At 34.1% G+C, this 21359-nt stretch overlaps 1 protein-coding gene across 2 annotated transcripts in view; it reads left to right on the top strand.

The window, feature by feature from the left end:
• LOC310901353 (sodium channel protein type 2 subunit alpha-like) overlaps positions 1–21359 on the top strand; it is a 72277-nt gene that overhangs the window by 12949 nt on the left and 37969 nt on the right. Inside the window, exons 4-16 of one of the 2 annotated variants that reach the window (XM_083840717.1) lie at positions 1759–2075; positions 4314–4434; positions 5347–5434; positions 6975–7103; positions 7805–7896; positions 8751–9023; positions 9329–9392; positions 10255–10396; positions 10535–10741; positions 12821–13120; positions 17298–17645; positions 19130–19262; positions 20856–21094. In XM_083840717.1, the coding sequence (XP_083696843.1) occupies positions 1809–2075; positions 4314–4434; positions 5347–5434; positions 6975–7103; positions 7805–7896; positions 8751–9023; positions 9329–9392; positions 10255–10396; positions 10535–10741; positions 12821–13120; positions 17298–17645; positions 19130–19262; positions 20856–21094 (2403 nt within the window). In that variant the 5' untranslated portion in view covers positions 1759–1808. Of the gene's footprint in view, positions 1–1758; positions 2076–4313; positions 4435–5346; positions 5435–6974; positions 7104–7617; positions 7710–7804; positions 7897–8750; positions 9024–9328; positions 9393–10254; positions 10397–10534; positions 10742–12820; positions 13121–17297; positions 17646–19129; positions 19263–20855; positions 21095–21359 lie in introns of both variants that reach the window. The other variant, XM_083840718.1, reaches the window with a different exon arrangement.

Here is a 21359-nt window from a genome sequence, read left to right as displayed (position 1 = left end):
AAACCCCAAGTCCGCCAATATTACTTTCCCCAGTCATGTGTTGACCACTTTGTGGACATCTGGCAATACAGATACATGCATTTCTAGTGAAGTCACTCAAAAAGGAAATCATTATTTCCTAAGATCATTACTATAGCACTTCGTGGGAGATTGTGTGTCTGTTTGCAATTTGTACAAACTGCTCCAGACAGGCAAGGAACTTTAGGCAGAAGATTACTGAATGAATGCAAATGAATACAATATTACATCTCAAATCCAGACACGGCAACTCCAGCACATAGGTGTTGTGGATTCATGAGGTAATGTAGGGAAGGTTGAATGGTTTTGTGTACAGAAAACACAATTAAAACAATTCATTTCAGGCACTGAAACTCACTAACTCTAGAAAAACAATAGTTTTCATAATTTTTAAAATATATTAAAAAGATTAGTTTTATATATTATTTATATGCCTCATACTCTTGCAAAGTAGACACCAAATAAGGCTATCATGTCCTGCTTGGTGGCACTGCTTCTTAGCTCCTTAACCAGATCTGCCTTCTGCCATTCCTCCCTCCATCCATTCTAACCCCACCATTGTGCTGTGTGCTGCATCAGTTTGAGCAACAGGTCCCACTGTAGAATGACTTGGAAGAATGTTACTTTCAGCTGATGTGCTGCATGGCTTATGCACATGCATAAGGAAACCTGTGTTACAGTAGAGAGTTTGGTGAAGATAGAAGGAAAAAGCAGCAGAAACTACATCAGCTGGCACCGGCACTGAAGTCATTCATAGGGAACCACGATCTTAGATTTCCGGTTAGTTTTAGTCTGAAATAATATTATGATCCTTGCCTCACAAGAAATCAGGACAACATTAATTTCCCACATGGCCTTGATTGCACATCTTCTTTCATTTTACCTAAAAGACTTGAGGTTTTGATTCACATCTCACAGACAATCACAGTAAGTGGAGCCTAACCTGCTTTGGTATCTAAAATTAACTTTCAGCACAATAAACTACCAGTAAGAACAAATTATGTTTGTTCCTCGCATAATTCAGGTGCTGGAATTTAAACAACAGTAACCATACAAAAACTTCGCTTTGGTTTAATTAAATTATTTAAGTTTGTAAAGTTAGATTACTGATACTTGAAAAAAATATGAGAAGATAAATTTAACTAGAAAAATACCAGTTCATAAATCTTATATTTCTACTTCATAGTATACTTTATAGTATATACTTCATAGTATACTATATTATATGAAGTATAAAATATACTTCATACAATATACTATATTACTATATATATACAAGTATATACTTCATATAGTATAGCACTCTGTATGTATATACATATACACATACTATAGTATATACATGTAGTGTACTATACTACACTATATGAAGTATATACTTCATAGTATAATGAATATATGAATATAATACTAATAAGCTAATGCTAATAAACTAAAAATAGTAATAATTAAACTAAACTAATAATAATAAATAATAAACCATAATACTAAGGACATACACAAAGCAGGGTTAGCGGATAGAAACAGTGTCTTTTTATAGACCAACAGGAGAAAGCTGAAAAATAAATTATAAAATATCTAAAACTGAGCAGTTGCTTTTAACTGCTATTCAGCCTTGAAAGATGCTGCTTCTGTTTCAGGCCTGGAAAAGGTTTCTGTGCAAGTGTGCTTCTTTTTTTTTGTTTGTTTGTTTGTTTGTACAATCCAGTTTTCCTAAATTATCTGCATTTTCCTTTGTAGGTCATTCTTATGCAAGAAGCTAAAAGTAATTAAATTTGCAGGATGAAAACATGGCACAGGCACTGCTGGTACCACCAGGACCTGAAAACTTCCGATATTTTACTAGAGATTCTCTCGCAGCTATTGAAAAGCGTTCTGCAGAAGAAAAAGCTAAAAAGCCCAAGCAAGAACATACAGATGATGATGATGAAAACGGTCCAAAACCAAACAGTGACTTGGAGGCAGGAAAGACACTGCCATTTATTTATGGTGACATACCTCCAGGAATGGTATCTGAACCTTTGGAAGACCTGGACCCTTACTATATCAATAAAAAAGTGAGTGAATATTATTTTGCACAAAATAGAATATCATTTTCTGCAGTAGGGAGATTATGTTTTATCACAAAATATGATGGCTAGAGCCATCCTGCCATAATACATAGAAATATCCTTTCATCTAACCAAACTGATTTATGCTCTTCTATATTGTGACTTCAGCATCTGTTATTTGTTATTTACCACAGTGTAAGGAAGATATAACTTCCTTCAACTTGCCTGAGAACATGGCTGAATTTTCCTGATTTCAATGTAGCTGTAGTACTGGATATGACAAACAAAATGTTTCAAGCATGATTTTGCATTGGAAATGGTTGTGTATAACCAGGTAGCATCCATCCAAGTTAGTGAAATAAATGACTGTAGCCATGTTCCTTGCTTCTGTTACAGCTATATAACATATACTAACATAAATATACATATATGTAGCACAGAGACTTTTTAAATCTTTGGTCTAATAGAAGAGTTTCATAGAAATTCTTACCTAGAATATAACTTTGTATACTAAGCCCTTATTTTGTCTAGTTGCAAAACAGCTCTGGAATAAAGTTGCGTAAGTAAGTCGAGGAATAAAGTTTTCTAAAAAAGTCTACCAATATAGTATCAGAAAGCATGAGTACTGCAGTGTTATTTCTGATCTCCAGTGATCAGAAAAAGTAGTCAAAACTGGAAAAACTCAGAGTAGTGAAGACTTCTTAGTCTGCTGCAAGTAGTTAGTAAACTGCAGAATCTTTTGTCACAGGTGATGCCAGTATTTATGTTACATACCAGTCTGATATGCTTGCCAGAAAACAAATGGACATTTTAAATGATGAACTAGAATTAGTCATCACTCCTCCAGTTTCTAGCAGAAATTACTCTTAATCATCAACATGTCAATGCAGACAAAATCATACATGAATTGGAGTCTGTCTTCAGGCTCTGCTGCAGCAGGGCCCTTGGGACAGGCAGTATCTGTTGACTTTTTCTAACTGGGTGAAAGGGTGTAGAGCAGAGAGAAATGCCAATGACTATGAGGGCACTCTGCCACACATGATGCTATTGTGTGAACAGGCACTGGCAATGCTCCTTTGCCTGTTTTCTTTCGTGGCAGAGTGACGTTTGCTTTTGCTTGCAGAGCATGGAGACCAGATAGGCAGCAAAGGCCATGCAAAGGACAGCATTTTTCTGATCAATGGCAAATTTTTGCAGAGAATAGAAACCAACATGGAAACCAGTGATACCCTACAGCTCTGCTGAGAGCATAACAAAGACTCTATTATGGTAACACAAAGCAGAGCCATTACCACTGACAAAGAGCAAAAGGAATAAAGAATTGTCATGTCCCGGAGAAATTTCAAAGAGTACCAAAGATGCAACTAAATCTCAAATATACTTGGAATAAAAATGAAAACACTTGGGCGATGACCACCAACAAGAACATAATGAAAGTGAACACTCACTCTATGCTTATCAGGTCAAATTTTAAAAGATAATAATTACATTTGGTGCTCACAGATAGTAAGAGCATATTGTTCAAAATGAAAACATCATTTATTTTTTTTTTGAAGAAACGATTTGTTATTATAGGTTCTGGTTACACTTGTCTTTGCTCAGAATGATGTCAGCTGGCAGTTTATTCACCCCTTTCAGTTTTTCACAGATATGTTTTTAGAAGATACATATAATTCCTATTGGTAGTGTTTAAGTTCTAAAATGAAATAGAAATTATTTTAAATTATGCTACATTGCTTAGTGACAAGGTGTTTGTCCTTGTAACCATACTTATGTATATATGATTCTCTCATGTAGTTGTTCCAAATACAAAGCGGAGTTCAGAATGGCTCTGTCACAATTTTGGTTTTGTTTGTCTTTGATCACAAGTTAGAATGTATTTGACTAATCTGAAATTCTGACTTTAATCAAAGACTTAATTTGTTAGAAACAAAAATTTAAAAATATTTTAATGATGAAATGCCGTATTTTGCTATTACTGATAAAATGACATTTGTGCTGATAATTCCCACCAATTTTAATAATATCAGAATTCAGTTCATATGCTAGGAAAGTCAGCAAACTGGAGAATCATCCATGGAAGGCTTAATCCACTGTATTCACAAAAATCAGTTGTTTTCCTCACACAGTAGACAGTAGAATGAAACTTGAAACTACCAGATGAAGAATGGAATACTTTATAAGGAGGTAAATACACCTGTATAGTCAACATTGTATTTTAATTTTATAATTTTTGTTTTGCAGACATTCATAGTATTGAATAAGGGAAAGACAATTTTCCGATTCAGTGCCACATCTGCCTTGTACATTTTAACTCCTTTTAATCCCATCAGAAAAATTGCTATCAAGATTTTGGTACATTCATATCCTTTTTCTTGATGTTGATTTAAGAGTTGTCATTTAAGATTGAAATAATTACTAGAATATGACTTTTCATATAGATCTACAGATTATGTCCATGTGGGTGTACCGTGCTAACTAAATTTATGCTGATCACACCTAAAAAATCACCTTGTGAATTGCAGTAAGATTTTCCTTCCTAACAGGAGAATTTGCTACTGAACACCTAAAGCTGTCAGAGCTCAACTATCAGGCTTTATATACAAAAGGAGGCCTGGTCCCATACAAAGCCCTGCAGCTATGGACAAATTAGCAACAAACCATTGCACTTCAATGTATCTAAGGTCACAAATTTACTGAGACGAGTAGTATTTGTAAGAAATGCAGTATTTCTTCTAAGACCAGTATTCCTAAGCTTGACTCACTCAGCAAAGATAAAAGAGCCTGAGTAAAGAGCTGTTTTTTTCAGGCATACTTTTTCAGCATTGTGGTTTTAGCATTAGGGTTCATGTCCTATTAAAGATCCAGGTCAAAATAAAGGAGAATATTTTCCAATATATTTCATTCCTTTCCAAATAACAACTTAGTTGCCCCTGCATATAGATCTTTTAGAATGATTCCCCGGCTTTAATGGGAGATTACATTTGGGTACTCATTTCATATTTTTACACATGTAAGGATGTGTTCAAGTTTCATTTAAATCCCAAACATGCCATAATTATAAAAGTAATGCATTGTTTTACAGTGAGTACACCATAACATGCCAGATGGCATACTGTTTAAAATAGATAGAGTTATGTGCAAAGCTTTATTTTCAGGTCTCACTTCGAATTTCATGTTATTTGTACATATTTTTATATGCTTAATATTTTAATGCTTTCAGCATTGTAAAATTGTCACGTTTTTCTGACTTACATCCCTTGACTATAATCTACATTATTCAGCATGCTTATCATGTGCACTATTTTGACCAACTGTGTATTTATGACCATGAGTAACCCCCCAGACTGGACAAAGAATGTAGAGTAAGTTAACATTTTTACTTCTTCATTTTTACTTCTTCATTTTCATGTGGCTCCAAACAAGAGGTATTTATGGAAAGTTGTTTATCCAAAAGTGCTTTTCCAGAGTCATGAAGAAGTAGATTCCATGAGATCATTAATATCTTTGTTTCCCTCCTGAATAATTTCAATGGCTTAGAAATAATGCCTTGTTCTTTAAAACTGTGTATGAAGAATATCTGAATTTATACTGTGAAGTACTGACATGAGCTCTTGCCCTTGGATGTTTTGAGCTGCAGGCTGGAAAAAGAGCTCCAGTACTTCAAATGTGCATTTGAAGTTGTTGCATGTCATTGGTGAGGCCAGCCATATATTCCCTGAGCATCCATGATCCTAGCACAGTGGGACATTCTTTGTGGCTCACCAATGTGAACTCACAAGTGCTAGCCACAGTGGGCAGTCTCTCCCATGAACACTAAACCAGCCAAACCACAAGAAGCTCAAACGACTGAGGAAAGGGTCTTACCTATGAAGGAGTAAGGGAGAGCTGAGAAGGAAGGAAACCACAGAGTATCAAGTTCATGATTATACATTAATTTCTATTCTCTAAAAAACTATGGATATGTGTTTTCCTTTGAAATATGTTTTCTTTGAAATGATGCTACTGATCAAAAAAAAAAAGAAAAAAAAAGGGCAAATAAAAAAAAATGGTTTTAACTGCTTGTGGTTTCTTTCATTCCCTCCAGTTCTCCACTAGCCATTACTGATTTCTATTTATTTCAATGCATGCTCTGAATGTTATATATAGAAACTGTAATAGCATTCACCTGTTCCCCAGCCTGCTCAGCAGTGGCTATGACTGTTATAGTTGCTGAGAGGCTGAAAGGAGAGCAGTAGGATTGTAGGTAGATTTCCTTTGTTTGGTCAGTCCACACAGACCCATGTTGGCCTCAGGAAGTCTCTGCATTACTCTGGTTATAACTGACTATTCTATATTTATAAATGAGTGGTTGTTCCCACACCAGTTATATTGGTAATCATGCTCCACATGTTCAAGAATAACACTCTGGGCATGTTTTCTTATATTTAATGTTTATTTATGAAATAAACATGTACCATATGCATGAATATAGTTATTATCCAGAACTGATTTTCATAAAACTCTCTGATTTTAACATTAAAAAAAAAATCTGCATTTTTGTAACACTTTGACATCCACCTGATCTATGAATGCAACCAAACAGGCAACCTCATGAACGCTGGAGAATGTACATATAAATATCAAATCTGAAATGTATCTATAAATACTGAAGTCTGACACTATTTTCAAGCTCAAACACTGAGATTAAATCAAGCTTTTAGAAAATGATTAGTATATATGTATCTTGGTTTTGAATTTCATCTACTGAATAATTAAATTCATTAATTAGTTGGGACAAATCAGCTTAATGAGTTGCTCCTTTCACTTCTGTTTGTTTCATGCAAGTCATCTTTCATTAAAAATGCCACTGTCTACAAATGTAAATATGCAAAGATCCATTTTTTCTGCTTTGATGCATTTCAGGTATACTTTCACTGGAATATATACCTTTGAATCACTTATAAAAATTCTTGCAAGGGGGTTCTGCTTAGAAGGTTTTACTTTTCTGCGAGACCCATGGAACTGGCTTGACTTCAGTGTCATTCTAATGGCGTAAGTGGTTCAAGAACTTTTTAAGCTTTTAGGGCATGAAATTAGTGGCAAATACTATTCTTATCATAAATATATTTATTTAAAAGTATTTAATTTCTGCAACCTGTGAAGTTTAGATGCTGTGTCACACATTCTAGTACTCATAAATCAAAGTAAAATATGGCAGGATTGAGTACAGAGTTTCAGCTGCTAGTATAATTATTGCTGAGGGACACTAATTTCATGTCCTACAGTTTTCTGCTCATCAGAATGGAAGCCATCCCTTTAACTTCATGTCACCATCTTATTACAGGCTATTTAGTTTAATTATCTGTTCAAATATAAATCAGTGAGTTTCACTTCAGTGAAATTTAAGCATAACTGATGAAAATAAATACCTATAAAAGAGAGGTGTACTGAAGAGACAGGTAAATTTTGGAGTATGATTGCTAATGTTGCCACAGAGGTTTTGAAGACCCTCATAATTAGTATAAGCTCTGCCTCAATTCTGAATAACTGTGATTTAATTCTACAGGTATGTAACAGAATTTGTAAACCTAGGCAATGTTTCAGCTCTTCGAACTTTCAGAGTATTGAGAGCTTTGAAAACTATTTCTGTAATCCCAGGTAAGAAGTAACTGTGTAAGGTGTTAGGCCCCTTGTAACTCCAATTGTTATTTGTGTGCTGTCATTGTGTTTGTGTGTGAACTCCCCTATTACAGATATGTGACAGAGTTTGTGGACCTGGGCAATGTCTCAGCGTTGAGAACATTCAGAGTTCTCCGAGCTTTGAAAACAATATCAGTCATTCCAGGTGAGAGTAAGGTTAAACACTGAGGCTGATTGTTGTTCCATTGAAGTTGAATTCACTTCTTTTGAGCATAAGTCTTGTTATTTGTTGCTCATAATGCAAAAAATAAAAAACCAAAAAGGCATGGATCATAAGCCAGGATTATGATTCTTTGCCTTCTTAGCATTAGCTTCTTTTATTTTGCAAAATCAGCCTTTGAGTTTAACAGATTCTTGCATGAAGCAAAAATGTAAGGCCTATGGATTATTTTGCTTTGTTTTTTCCATGTTTTATTATGACAAACTGTCTCTTTTACATTAAAAATGCTTTAGCGCTATGGCTTTCTTGATTTTGATTTTTTTTCTGTTATTTTACCACTTAAAATTGAAATTTGCCTTGAAGACAACCAACTAACAACAACAACAACAAAAGTTACAGAAAAAAAAAAAGGAGATAAGTATTGCACGGGAAAATTTATCAAATAAAAAAATATTTTTTTTTTCTGAAATTTACTTGCAATTCTGTCCAGTTGATATTGTTCTGGAATTATATTTAATATAAACTGGAAAGTGAATTATTGGCATAGTATTAAATGGAAAGAGAAATTAAGAAATCAAAACATATCTATAACAGCAAAGCATGATTGATAAATTTTCTGCTTGATAATTATATTTTCAGTGTATTTGAATGTATGTACATTGCATATTCATAAAAAAATATTTTTCTTTCATTCATCTTCACAAGCTCTGAGGCTGTTCATGAAGCTTTACTTTTTGACAAATAAAAATAGTTTCTTTTAAGTGTCTGCATGACATCTTAACGATATAGGAAGGGCAAAGATACTCTTTGATAAATCTATGGATCTTTTCTCTTTGCAGGCCTAAAGACTATTGTAGGAGCCCTGATTCAGTCTGTGAAGAAGCTCTCGGATGTTATGATCCTGACTGTGTTTTGTCTGAGTGTATTTGCACTAATAGGGCTGCAGCTGTTCATGGGCAACTTGAGGAATAAATGCCTGCAGTGGCCTCCAGACAATTCTACTTTTGAAATAAGTGTTATTTCCTACTTTAATAGCACAATGGATGAAAATGGTACATTTGTTAATACAACAGTGAGCACATTTAACTGGAAGGATTACATTGAGGATGAAAGTAAGAATGACTGATGTAACTTTTTAATATATTTGTGGCTATCTACAAAAATATTTGTAATTTAAAAAAAAAAGAATGGCTTATTTTTCTGCCTTATATAGAATTATTTACAGTTACTGACCAACAGTAGACACATACAATAAACAAGTACAATAACCAGAAGTGTTCCTAAATAAACTACAATGTAATTAGCAAATAACCACTTTTATTTTATTATGTTTATTTATTTATTTAATTTTTTATTTTGTTAGTACTTAAAGATGCATTTGATTTTTTCACATCTATTTCTAATGCTTTCTACACAGCTCATTTTTATATTTTGGAAGGACAAAGAGATGCTCTACTTTGTGGTAATAGCTCTGATGCAGGGTAAGACCCTTTCAAAAATCCTGTTATGTTTTGTGGAAAAAGCAATAACATGAAATCTATCCATAGCAGTTGCAACTTCCTATTAACAGTGTTACAAAACTTATAGGGTTTTTCTGGTAAACAATGATTTCTTACTTAAGTCAAAATATCACTGGCTAAGCAAAATATTCATTAACAGTGTTTGTTCATACTTGATTGGAAAATTATGTTGATGTTGATAAAATCTGAACCCTTGTAAAGTCTATTTTGGAGATGAACTGATTGAACAAAGTGGGATGAAAGCAGAGACAGAGAATATATAAAATATTCAAGCACAAGGTTGAATCTTTCTTTTCAAACCTAGCTTTTTGCAAAGTTCACTGGCAAACTCTGCCATACATATGTGTCCAATTATTAGGCTAGAATTGTTAACTGAACTCTGATACCTGACTGGCTGCAGTGATGAAGCTCATTAAAAAAATCTCAGCTTTCTTGTGGGAGATCCCTAACAGTACAATTCGATTTAGCTAATAATACTGTTTAATCTGTCTGTACCCCTAACAACATTTCAGCAAGTATTTTTGCCAGGAAATTAATCATTTGGAATAAAGATTTTATTTGCAAAATGTGACTGAGAAGAATTTAAACATTTGGGGCATTACAGGTAGCGAATGGATGAAAAGGGTATCTTTTGTTTACACTCATATTTGTTTGTTTCTTAGAATATTTTTTTTTTCTGAATGAACTTAATTGTAATTCATGGATTTCATGTGCAAAAATAACATATATTGTCCCAAAACACTTTATATATATATATTTATATAAATATACAGAAGAAAATAAAAGTTAATGAATTAATATCTCCTATTTGGTTTTCACATAGGCAGTGTCCAGAGGGATATATATGTGTGAAAGCTGGTAGAAACCCCAACTATGGTTACACAAGTTTTGACACCTTCAGCTGGGCTTTTTTGTCACTCTTTCGGCTGATGACTCAGGACTTCTGGGAAAACCTGTATCAGCTGGTAAGTATATTTTATCATGTAAAAAGTAGGCTTATTTGTACATGAGCCGAAATGTTCAAGTAACCCCAAAGCATTATGGTGTTGCAGTATCAAAGATGAGAGGTGGTTTAATACAGAGATATGCTTTCTATTCCCTAGACACTACGTGCTGCTGGGAAAACATACATGATATTTTTTGTTCTGGTGATTTTCCTGGGCTCATTCTATTTGATCAACTTAATCCTGGCTGTGGTTGCCATGGCCTATGAAGAGCAGAATCAAGCAACCATGGAAGAAGCAGAACAGAAAGAGGCAGAATTTCAACAAATGCTGGAACAGCTGAAGAAGCAACAAGAAGAAGCACAGGTAATGATGGATATTGTAATTTCTAAACAGCCTTGTTCTTAAGGCATGTATTTCTATGAATTAGAACATGTGCAAATTATTCAATGAATTGCCAAAAAAAAAAAAAAGTTTACCATGACAGTTTTAAAAGTGGATATAGCTGATGAAAAATCAGGAATTAAACAAATGACAAATAAAACCAGCTAATAGTACAGAAATGTTCACCGTTGTTGACCATAAAAGTAAAATATTTGTGATAACGGTGTCCTTGAAACTTGACTTTAAGTAGTCATAGTTCATGATGCTTTTATGTTACAGATCTTACGAACCGTGTGAAAAAAGTCTAGTAATGTTACTTCTGGTCTGAGTGAGAATTTCCAAGCTTGCTATACTTAATAGTTCCTCCCCAGTATTTGGAAAACAGAGAGGATTGTAGTCAGTGTTCTCTTAGGTTTCTAATCAGCAAACTATTTAAGCATATCCCTAGTTCAAGCACACTGAAATCAATCAGAAATTTATATACCCTTAGAATAGACAGCAGCATCTGTAACAAAGGTATTATTTCAGATTTTTTTTTTAAAGTAATCTTTGTTTTCTTTGAAAATAGAAGACAAATATTTTACAGTTTTATGAGAAAAATGAACTTTAATAGATACTTTTATGTGAAAGTTACGTATCTGATTGTAAAATATATGCAGGAACTCAGCTCTGGGAGTCAGATATCTGTCTAATTTCTGGACTGATTTTCTCTCACTTCTCATTTGGCATGTAGTCATTTTCAACAGAACAATGTTTATAAAATACTAGTAAATCAGAATTTTCTATGAAACTATAGTGTTGGTACATATTGGCACTTTCACTAAATTAGAATGGTACTTTGGTAGAATGGTAGCATATTGGTACTTTCACTAAATTAGAATGATTCTATAGAGAAAGTGCTAATAGAAAGTGAAACTCTTTTTCCTTAAAAAGAAACCTTTATGCATGACCTGTGAAATATAACTAGCATATCTCTATTTTAGTCATTAAGCCCTATCACTTCCAAATCACCAAGGAAAAAGAAGAATCCTGCAAAATGCAACTTAATAAAAACGTTAAATATCACCAAATATTGCGTTTTTATGACACTTTCATCCCTGGAAGTCACTAAGCCACTGTTAATTATATCAAGAGATATCTAAATGTTTCTATGATTCAGTGTGGAGACAGAGAAGAAACTGACCAAGAATTAAGATCTTTTCTTTAGTCTTTATTTCTTTAATGGAAAAAACAGACTATGAGGAAGGTTGGATAAAGGCCAAGGCATCATTACTTCTTTTTATATGAATGGCAACTCAATTATAAGAAAAGCAGTATTAGAGTCAAGATTCCTTTTGTACGTGAAAATGTTTTGCTGGATAATTACAAAGTATATATTACAAAGTATACATATATATGTACTTTCGAGTATACATATTTTTGAGCATATCTGTATATATACTCAAAATATATCACAGAATGTTGTTAGAGGGGAAATTTTGGAAAGAAACATGAAAAGGGAGATAGGGCTAAAAGACATGCCTAAGTCTTTGAGAAGTTTGTGTCCGCTGCCAGTGAAGGTAGAAGGAAAGCGAGGAGACTGCAAAGACAGTGAAGAAAGTCTGGATTCAATTTCTTTTAGGCTACTAGTTGGATTGTGATACAACAACCCATATGGTGGATGTTAGGAATTAGTTTTCTCTGTAAAGATTCAGAAGGAATCAGCTGAATTAGAACATAATGTCAGGCAAGAAAAGATCTGGAAGCAGTTCTGAAATATATGAAAAAGCCCCACACTTATACTTTCCCAACTGCCTTCATTTTAGACCAGTGTCTTGTTCAGGAAGTCTAAGGAATAATGATGAAATTGCACTGCTAAATTTGATGTTTCAAGTAGCTCACACTACAAAACGATGAGGAACTCAATAGTTTACCTTTGGTTCATTTTGTTTGTGTGTATCTTCTCACTGAAAGGTGTACAGCAAGCAGTACTGCCAGAGTGATAATAAAAACAATTGATAAAAGTCTGTAAAATTGTTTGGTTTTGGCCTACTGAGAATACCATGTTTTGTAACCTGACAGGCAACAGCAGCAGTGGCAGCAGCATCAGTTGCATCAAGAGACTTCAGTGGTGTAGGGGGATTAGGAGAACTCCTGGAAAGTTCTTCAGAAGCATCAAAGTTGAGCTCAAAGAGCGCTAAAGAAAGAAGAAACAGAAGGAAGAAAAGAAGACAGAAAGAAATGTCGGAAGCAGAGGACAAAGGAGATATTGACAAGTTCCCCAAGTCAGAGTCAGAAGACAGTATCAGAAGGAAAAGTTTCCGCCTCTCCACAGAAGGAAATCAGTTGACATATGAAAAAAGATTCACATCTCCCCACCAGGTACAGAGCTCTCTCTCTTTTTTTTTTTTTTAACTAAATCACATACATCTACTCTAATTTGGTTTTGACTGACAAGGGAGCAGCTTTACATATTGGAAGTTATGTTAAAGGTGAGTGAAGAAAAAAACAGTGTTAATAGTGTTAACTGTTATATTTTGATGTAGTTTGACCTATTCTATTAGCAAAGGAATAAAAAAAACATACCAAGGATAATTTTAAACTTAATTAAAACATTTCTGAAAATGTATTTCTGAAGATGTATTTGGTAGACTAGAGAGTAATCAAATCCTTTAATTAGCATTTATATATTTGCATTAATCAATTATAGGTTTTCTATTTTGGATCCATTCCAAAACCATATAAATATATATATATATATATATATATTTTTTTTTTTAGCAGACCACATTATCAAAATGCCCAGAATAGGAAATTGTATACTATCATCAGTTTCTATTGCTGTTCTTAGTTAGCTTCTTTAAATGGTATGAGAATGATAATATGAGAAAATAATGAGAAAAGTAGCTCTAATACTCCACAATATAGACAAAATATATAGGTATTGTTTAGGCTTGAATTTAGAACTTGGCCATACTGTTCTTTTTCCCAGTAAGCTCATTATACAAGGAGGAGAATCATTACAATCATAAAAAAAAATTTGTTTAGGAAAATCTGTTTCTGGAAACCATTTAGTCCACATTTCACAGCTCTACTCCATTAAATCAAAGGAATTTTTTCGGTTGCTTCAAAGTCTACACACAGTTATGGTATTTACAGAAAAATCATTCCAAATGTCTCTCTTCAAAATGATCATGTCTGGTCTCAGGCAATAGACAATCTTCAATGCTTATCCTGTTTAATGTTTTTATCAGGTGGGTTAATGTACAGCCTGATATAAAATACGAGATTCGGTGACAGAAATACCTCACGTGCACTGAGGGGAGGAAAGCTTAATTTGAGGAAAAGAATGCCCAAGTGTTTCTCTGGATAAGAAATAAATAAAATGTAAGGAAACAGCGATTAAATCAATCTCAATTCCTTTGGGTAATATTGTAAAAGAATATTTCTGATCTAATAAAATGTATTATTAATTTTGGACCAAAGGTTCTCCAAAAAATATTTCATTAATTGGAAAGTGCTTTGAGTCAGGCTGACACAAAACAGTTGCAACTAAGGATCTCATTTTAGACTGCACGGTTGTCCCTGAGTTAGATGTTTATAAGTCCTTAGCTCATAGACAAGGATGTTGAATGTCTTGACAACACTGAAGAAAAGAGTCACTGACAAAGTCTGAGCAGAAGGGAATTTCTAGCTGCTAGTACTGTGCTTTAACTACTCACAAATAGGCTTCTCCATTGTTTAGTCTAAATTTCCTGATGCTATTTTATATAACTATGGTGAAGGGACAGGTTAAAGAATATATTATGTTTATTTTAAATATATTTATTGATGTATAGAGAGATTAATACAGAATTAAAGGATCAGAAGAAAAAACACCTAGTTCAGAAACGTACAATAAGAGGAGGAGAATTTGAGACAGATTCAGTAGACAGGATAAGCACTCTGTAGTTTTATTAACATATAACAAAACGTTGCATCTATTTTTTTTATATTCTGAAACTCTCAGAAAACTTTCATCCTATCAACTGTCATGAAGAAGTATGCAACTTTCATAGAACCTTAACAAGAAAGCTTAGGAAAGCAGGGCATTTGAAATGACTTTCAATAATATTAAAATTAGATGTGAAATCATGTTGCAGAATGAATAAAAATCCATTAGAATAAAGTGAAAACAAATATTCTATATATCTTAGATTTGAAATAAAGCAAGAAAATAGTATAATAGACAGGAAATGGCTCATCTTGAGACATCTTGAAGAAGCAAATAAGTGATCACCCAAAATTAAATAAAAAAAAAAGTAATTTACAATTTTAAAATACAAAGAGACTAGCATCATGCAAATAATCTAAATGAGGATAATTAATTGAATCTAAAATTGGCTAAGTGATTGTTTTTACAATTGTGAAAATGTTTTGGGACAAACATTGCCTGCATATAAATAAAACAAAACTGAACTGCTACCTAAGTGGAAGGATCATGGACACTAGAACAAGTAAAGGAAGGTCTGGTTTGTCTGGTTATCTATTCACTTAGCTCCCAAGTGAAACAGGATGGCAAAGCATGAAGCAAGATGGTAAAATGTTAAAGGGAGATAATCTGCCCAGGCAGCCCCTGTAGGGGTTTTGTCCTTTGGCACACTACTCTGTGTGCGAATGAATGATACAGCCTCCATGAAAAGCCAAGCTTTCCTTTCAGATCTTACTTGCCAGGAGCATGAAGTCATATATTTTTCTGCCTCTATATCTGTTAGAATTGCAGCCATTTTGGCCTGTATCTTTTGTCCAAATCCATCAGGGACTTTCAAAGCAGGCATTACTCCTCCCAAATCCCTGAGGGGGCTGATCCATTTCGCTGTGCTCAGAGCATGGTAACATATATCAGAAAGACTGGACAACGCAAAAAACATAGCGGCCATGGAAACATTCTCTGAAAAACAAGGGTAGCAATACTAGTCAGCCAGAACTTCACAAGCATGTGATTTTTTGAAGGACTGTAAGTTGGTCAAATAAATGGCAAATTTATATGTACATATAAATATGTACAAAGAAATGGCAAATTGTGCAATAATTAGCTTACCACTTTGTCAGAATTCAGTGTCATGCTCTATAAATACTAGAGCTTTTCTAAGGGGAAAAAAAAATCTTTAGGCATAAGCAATACAGCTCTCCCCTCTCCCCTTTCCCCTTTCCCCGTTCCCCTTTCCCCTTTCCTTTTTTTTTTTTTTTTCCTTCCCAGCCAACTTTACAGAAATGGGTTAGCAAAACCATTTGGCTGATATTCTTCAAGTAACAGCCTGAGGCTGACAGCCAGCACAGAAAATTTCATCGCAAATTATTAAAAATTGGGGTAGCCATAGCTGTAAGAGCAGAAAACTACATCTCATAGTGGAAAACACCTGTGTGCCATTTACAATAAACAGTATATGTTCAGCACATGCATTATGTGTATGCACATAAGTATCTGAGTATGCATATATATGCATATGTGGTGATGTATGCATATATTTAGAGTGTTTGGTTCTCAATATTAATATAGACTTTTATATACTTTTGTGTAGCTTTCACTTTCAATTTAATTATTCCGGGACAAAAAGCACTGCTAGTGCATATAAGCATTTTCACCTGCAAAACTAGTGAACAAATTCAGAACCATCTGAAACCAGCTTTAACATAACAAGACATGAAGATTCATACAGAGACAGGGTTCAAGAAAGCTTAGTGCAAGGTTTCTTTTTTTTTTTTCCACAGTTAGCACTCATTTTATTTATTCTTGAATGCTGTTAATAAAATATGTAGCAAGGGAGAAGTACATTCCATTAAGCAGCTCCCACTGTAATTAAAAGATGAATTACCAACAACCACTGATTTATTTTTATCATTTGTAAGAGGATATCTTGGGGTAACTGTGTCCCTGGTGAATATTTGCTTTGAGTTGCCTAATGACCAAGAGGTAGATAGATGTGCAGCCTGCTATAGCACTAAGTGTGTGCAAAAGACTGCTACTAGTCATGATCACACTGTACCTCTAGAGCTTCCCAAGCTGTTGCCTCTGTGTTCAGTTGTACAGGATTGCTTATGTTGTTCCAATACTATTGAGACTGTTATGAAGAGGGCAGACAAGTTCTGATCAGTTGGAATCCCTAGGAGTCCAAAGGATGAAGAAAGGAAGAAAAGTAAATGACTTTTCAGCTCTGTCCTAAGTAGAAGATGGATTAAAAGTCAGATACCTGGAGATCCTTGATAGAATTCTCTCCAGAACACTCATGGGTCCACACGAATTCACCCTGCATTTTTTTTCTCAAAACTGCCAACCTTGCTTATGTCTCCTACACATCTTTTCCTCAGTCCTGTTCCATTAAACTAAAATTTCCCTTGTACTTCAGGTCCCCTAATAAGCACCTTCCCCAAATGGTCACACTGATAGAGTTGAAGAAAAAAAATGATGATTCTTCCTCTTCAGCACTGTAACTCTTCTTCAAAAAGCCAAGAACTTCCCTATCTTAGAACTTCAGTTCTAATGCTGTCTTGTTTTGTTTTCTTTTTAAATCTTTTGCAGTCTTTGCTAAGCATCCGTGGTTCCCTGTTCTCACCAAGGCGCAACAGCAAAACAAGCATTTTCAGTTTCAGAGGTCGTGCAAAGGATATAGGATCAGAAAATGACTTTGCTGATGATGAACACAGTACCCTTGAAGACAATGAAAGCAGAAGAGATTCTCTCTTTGTTCCAAATCGGCATGGAGAACGGCGCAACAGTAATATTAGTCAGGCTAGTATGTCATCCAGAATGGTACCAGCCCTTCCAGCTAATGGGAAGATGCACAGCACTGTAGATTGCAATGGAGTAGTTTCCTTGGTTGGAGGACCTTCAACACTAACTTCACCTACTGGACAGCTTCTACCAGAGGTAATTATAAGTAAACCAGCAATTACTACAGTTTGGTTCAGGCACAGAATTTTTCTTACTGTTCACCTCTGCATGCCTTATCATTTCTTACAGCTGTGAGAAATAACTTGCAATAGTTTTTAAATAACAGGACATAAGGGTAAAAACGTCCTCAAGCTCCTATGTCTGACCCTCACTACAGTATTATATTTGCCTTGCCTTCAGCAAGAGATCTGCACATGGAGAGCAAAAAATATAAAATAAATTTGACAATTAGTACATAGTTTGACTCAACTTCAAAGGGAGGCATTTGATGTATAACTAAGAATATAACTTAGAAATATGTATTGGAAAACACCCATAAAACGCAACAGAATGCAGTTACTACTTCCATGATAGTTAGAAAGATAGCTAGAAATTTCCCTTATTGAATGTGTCTCAAAGAAACTTTTGTTCTAATTTTCATGAGAAATGTACAATTACTATGTATCTTTGCAGCTACATTACATTTCAGGACAAATTTACTTTTATAAGCTAAGTTGTTCTTTTAAAATTTCAAAAAAAAAGCAAGCTTTTTCATATAAAATATTTTAATATGGATTCAGTATGGTATTTTGGTGGCTGTAATAGCACTGTATTTAATCTGAAAAAATATTTCTTTTATAAATAAGTGTGGAGATTTCATTATGACTGTCATACATTTATTTTTGTTTTGTTTTCTCTCCTATCTTGATATAGAGTTTCATACCATAAATTTAATCAAATTAGCTTAAAGATTATGAATATATAGTTCTATATCAGAAATACATTTGCTTTAAAAAGATTTAGTCATTTAAGTCAAGAGTCTTCACTAAAGAAATGCTAATAAATACTCCAAAATGGCTTTTCATCTTCACCCTACGATAACCTTGAAATCCCTTGAGTTCTGCAAGCTTTATTCTTTTTCTTCTGGATGGGGACAGAATAATGAAAAAAACCTGAGTGGTTTGTGTGATAGACAGAATTGGTGGTAAAGCAAGAACCAAGATTTAGGAACTTTTTAACATTATTCCTGTGGTCCACACTCCAGAAGCAAAGCAAAGCAACTGTAAGAACACCTACATGCTACAAAGTAGTGGCATGTTTCTCACTTTTAAATTGGAACCGGCAAAAAAAAAAAAAAAAACAGCGTTCAACTCTGATCACTTTTTCACGAAAGAATAATAATAATCACTAGCAAAAAGATATCTAGCAAACGTCTTGTTCACTTAGTCACTTAAATGAGAACTGTCTTTGCTTTCACATTGGTTTGGTAATGTGTCCTACTGTTGATTATTTGTAGCATCAGATAAAATTTCCACCAAGTTCCTCAATAAGAAATTCCTACAAGGACAGAAATCTTCAGTGTGTAAGAAAGGCCTAACATGCTACGCAGAGCTGACTTTAATTGTCACTACACATTTATGCAGTAAATTTTAATTGGCTGTTGAAGAGGATGGTTTAATTCCTCAGTATTTCATTTACAGGGCACCACTACAGAAACAGAAATAAGAAAAAGAAGACTGAGTTCTTATCAAATTTCAATGGAAATGCTGGAAGATTCTGCTGCGAGACAAAGAGCAATGAGTATAGCCAGTATACTGACAAATACAATGGAAGGTATTTGATACATTCAAATAAACAGTTCATTAAATTTCTGTTAACTACACACATACACTGTTGGAATTGATTTGCTTATTTAATGAAAATTGAGTTCACTTATAATTCATATATATGCTATGAAAATACTTTTTATAAGATGAAAGGATAAGCAGATGAATCCAGTATAAATTCCTATAGGGGAAGTTGCAGATATCCTACTACTCATATTCTAAAAGGACAAGAAATTCCTAAGAAAATTTACAGTGTTCCTAAGGTTACTTTAAGCCCAAATTTAAATGTAAATATTTTAAGTGAGTTCTTAAGTACTTTGTCTCACAGATAAACAAATAGATCCCAAAGTACTTGTAGTCAGAAATACAAGACTTTTCTCTGAAACTATTCACAAGCCATTCTTACAAACACGTACCTTCCTGAATATACCTTCCTATTTTAGTGCAAGCGTGAACTGTTGGGACCTCCTTGATTCTCAGTATGCAAAGTCTTGGTCCTACTCCCAGTTAGCAAGGATATCTCCTTGAAAGGTATTTTCTTTTCCTCTAGCTGAATAGAGCTTGCTCTTCCATTCTTCTGGCTGTAAAAAAAAAAAAAAAAAAATCAATGGAAACTATATTGTCCTGATAGCCATTTCCTGCCCACATCTGGTTTCTATTATTCCAGAAGCTGCTGAGTGCAAGCAATGTGATATTCCATGTCAACTCAGAGTCCAATGTGAAGCCACTGTCCAATGCCAGTCCCATCCCACTTCTCAGTGTTCTATTTTCAGAACTATGATTGTTCCAGCTAATCCTCATATTCTTTCGGAAACACTATCTTTGTTATGGTTTATAAAGATAGAAGACTTTCACTACGTACTGATACCCTTTTCTGCCTTTGATGTCGTGGGAGCACTTGTTCATTTCAATGAAAAAAAGTTTGTAAAGTTTCTAGTTGAGAACAGAGCTGTTCCACCAATACTAATATTGTTCTGTTTCTGAATTGATAGACATACTGCAAATATATGACATTTTAAAATAGGAAGATGGGCATTATTTATATTAATAATATTGATATAAGTAAACAGTGCTAAGTATGTGCACTGAAAGAGTCATATAAATATTATGTTATAGTTGTGGTAGTAGCAAGAACAATACTTTTAGTAGCTCAAATCAAAATATGTATGCATGTTATATACTTAACACAAAAATGTTGTAGTTTATGAAGCTTATACAAGCTTCAACGTGTCCATTGATGGGGGCATAATGTTAACTTTTACAATCCAAAACTAAAACACCTGTCCATAAGCAAGTTAACTAGCCTAAACTAGATTTCTTGGTTTTCCACGCTGCCATGGGAAAATGAGAGACATGTTTCCCTCTTAAGATAGGCATCTGAGATGATTCACTCTTTAGAGATAACTGCCACTGTCCATTGATTGTAGAGAAGGTTAGATAGATTATTTGTTTAACTTTAAGATGGCTACACTTAGGTGACAGAAATTCCAGTTGGTGTGAGCTGTTTATTTGAATGACTTAATCTTTTTCCATATTTTAAATAAGAACTTCCAGTGATTCAGAGATTATAATTGAAATATTTTTTTCTATTTTTTTTCAGAGCTTGAAGAATCCAGACAGAAATGCCCCCCATGCTGGTACAGATTTGCAAATACTTTCTTGATCTGGGATTGCTGGAGTCCATGGTTAAAAGTAAAACACGTTGTCAATTTAGTAGTGATGGATCCATTTGTCGATCTTGCTATAACTATTTGCATTGTTTTAAACACCTTGTTTATGGCCATGGAACATTACCCAATGACAGAACAGTTTAGCAGTGTCCTTTCTGTGGGCAACCTGGTAAGTTTATGTTTGTCATACAGTTCTTGGTGTAAAAGTACCCTTTCCTAAAAGAAGAAACGTGTAAATGCATTGCATTGGTCTTAAATTTATTCCACTTTTTTTTTTTTTTTAATAATCAGTTTAGAAACTGTATTTATGATTTTCCTAGACAAAGTGAGTTTACTGGTGCCTTCAACTTTCATGAATCTATTTTGTAACTACTGTAATGAAATAACTGAATATGTTTGGAAATGTAGTCTTTATCTGTCAGTTTTCTTGAGGT

Source organism: Anser anser (genome assembly GCF_964211835.1).
Source record: "Anser anser genome assembly, chromosome: 6".
Classification (NCBI taxonomy): domain Eukaryota; kingdom Metazoa; phylum Chordata; class Aves; order Anseriformes; family Anatidae; genus Anser; species Anser anser.
This window is presented reverse-complemented; position numbering and strand designations above follow the sequence as displayed.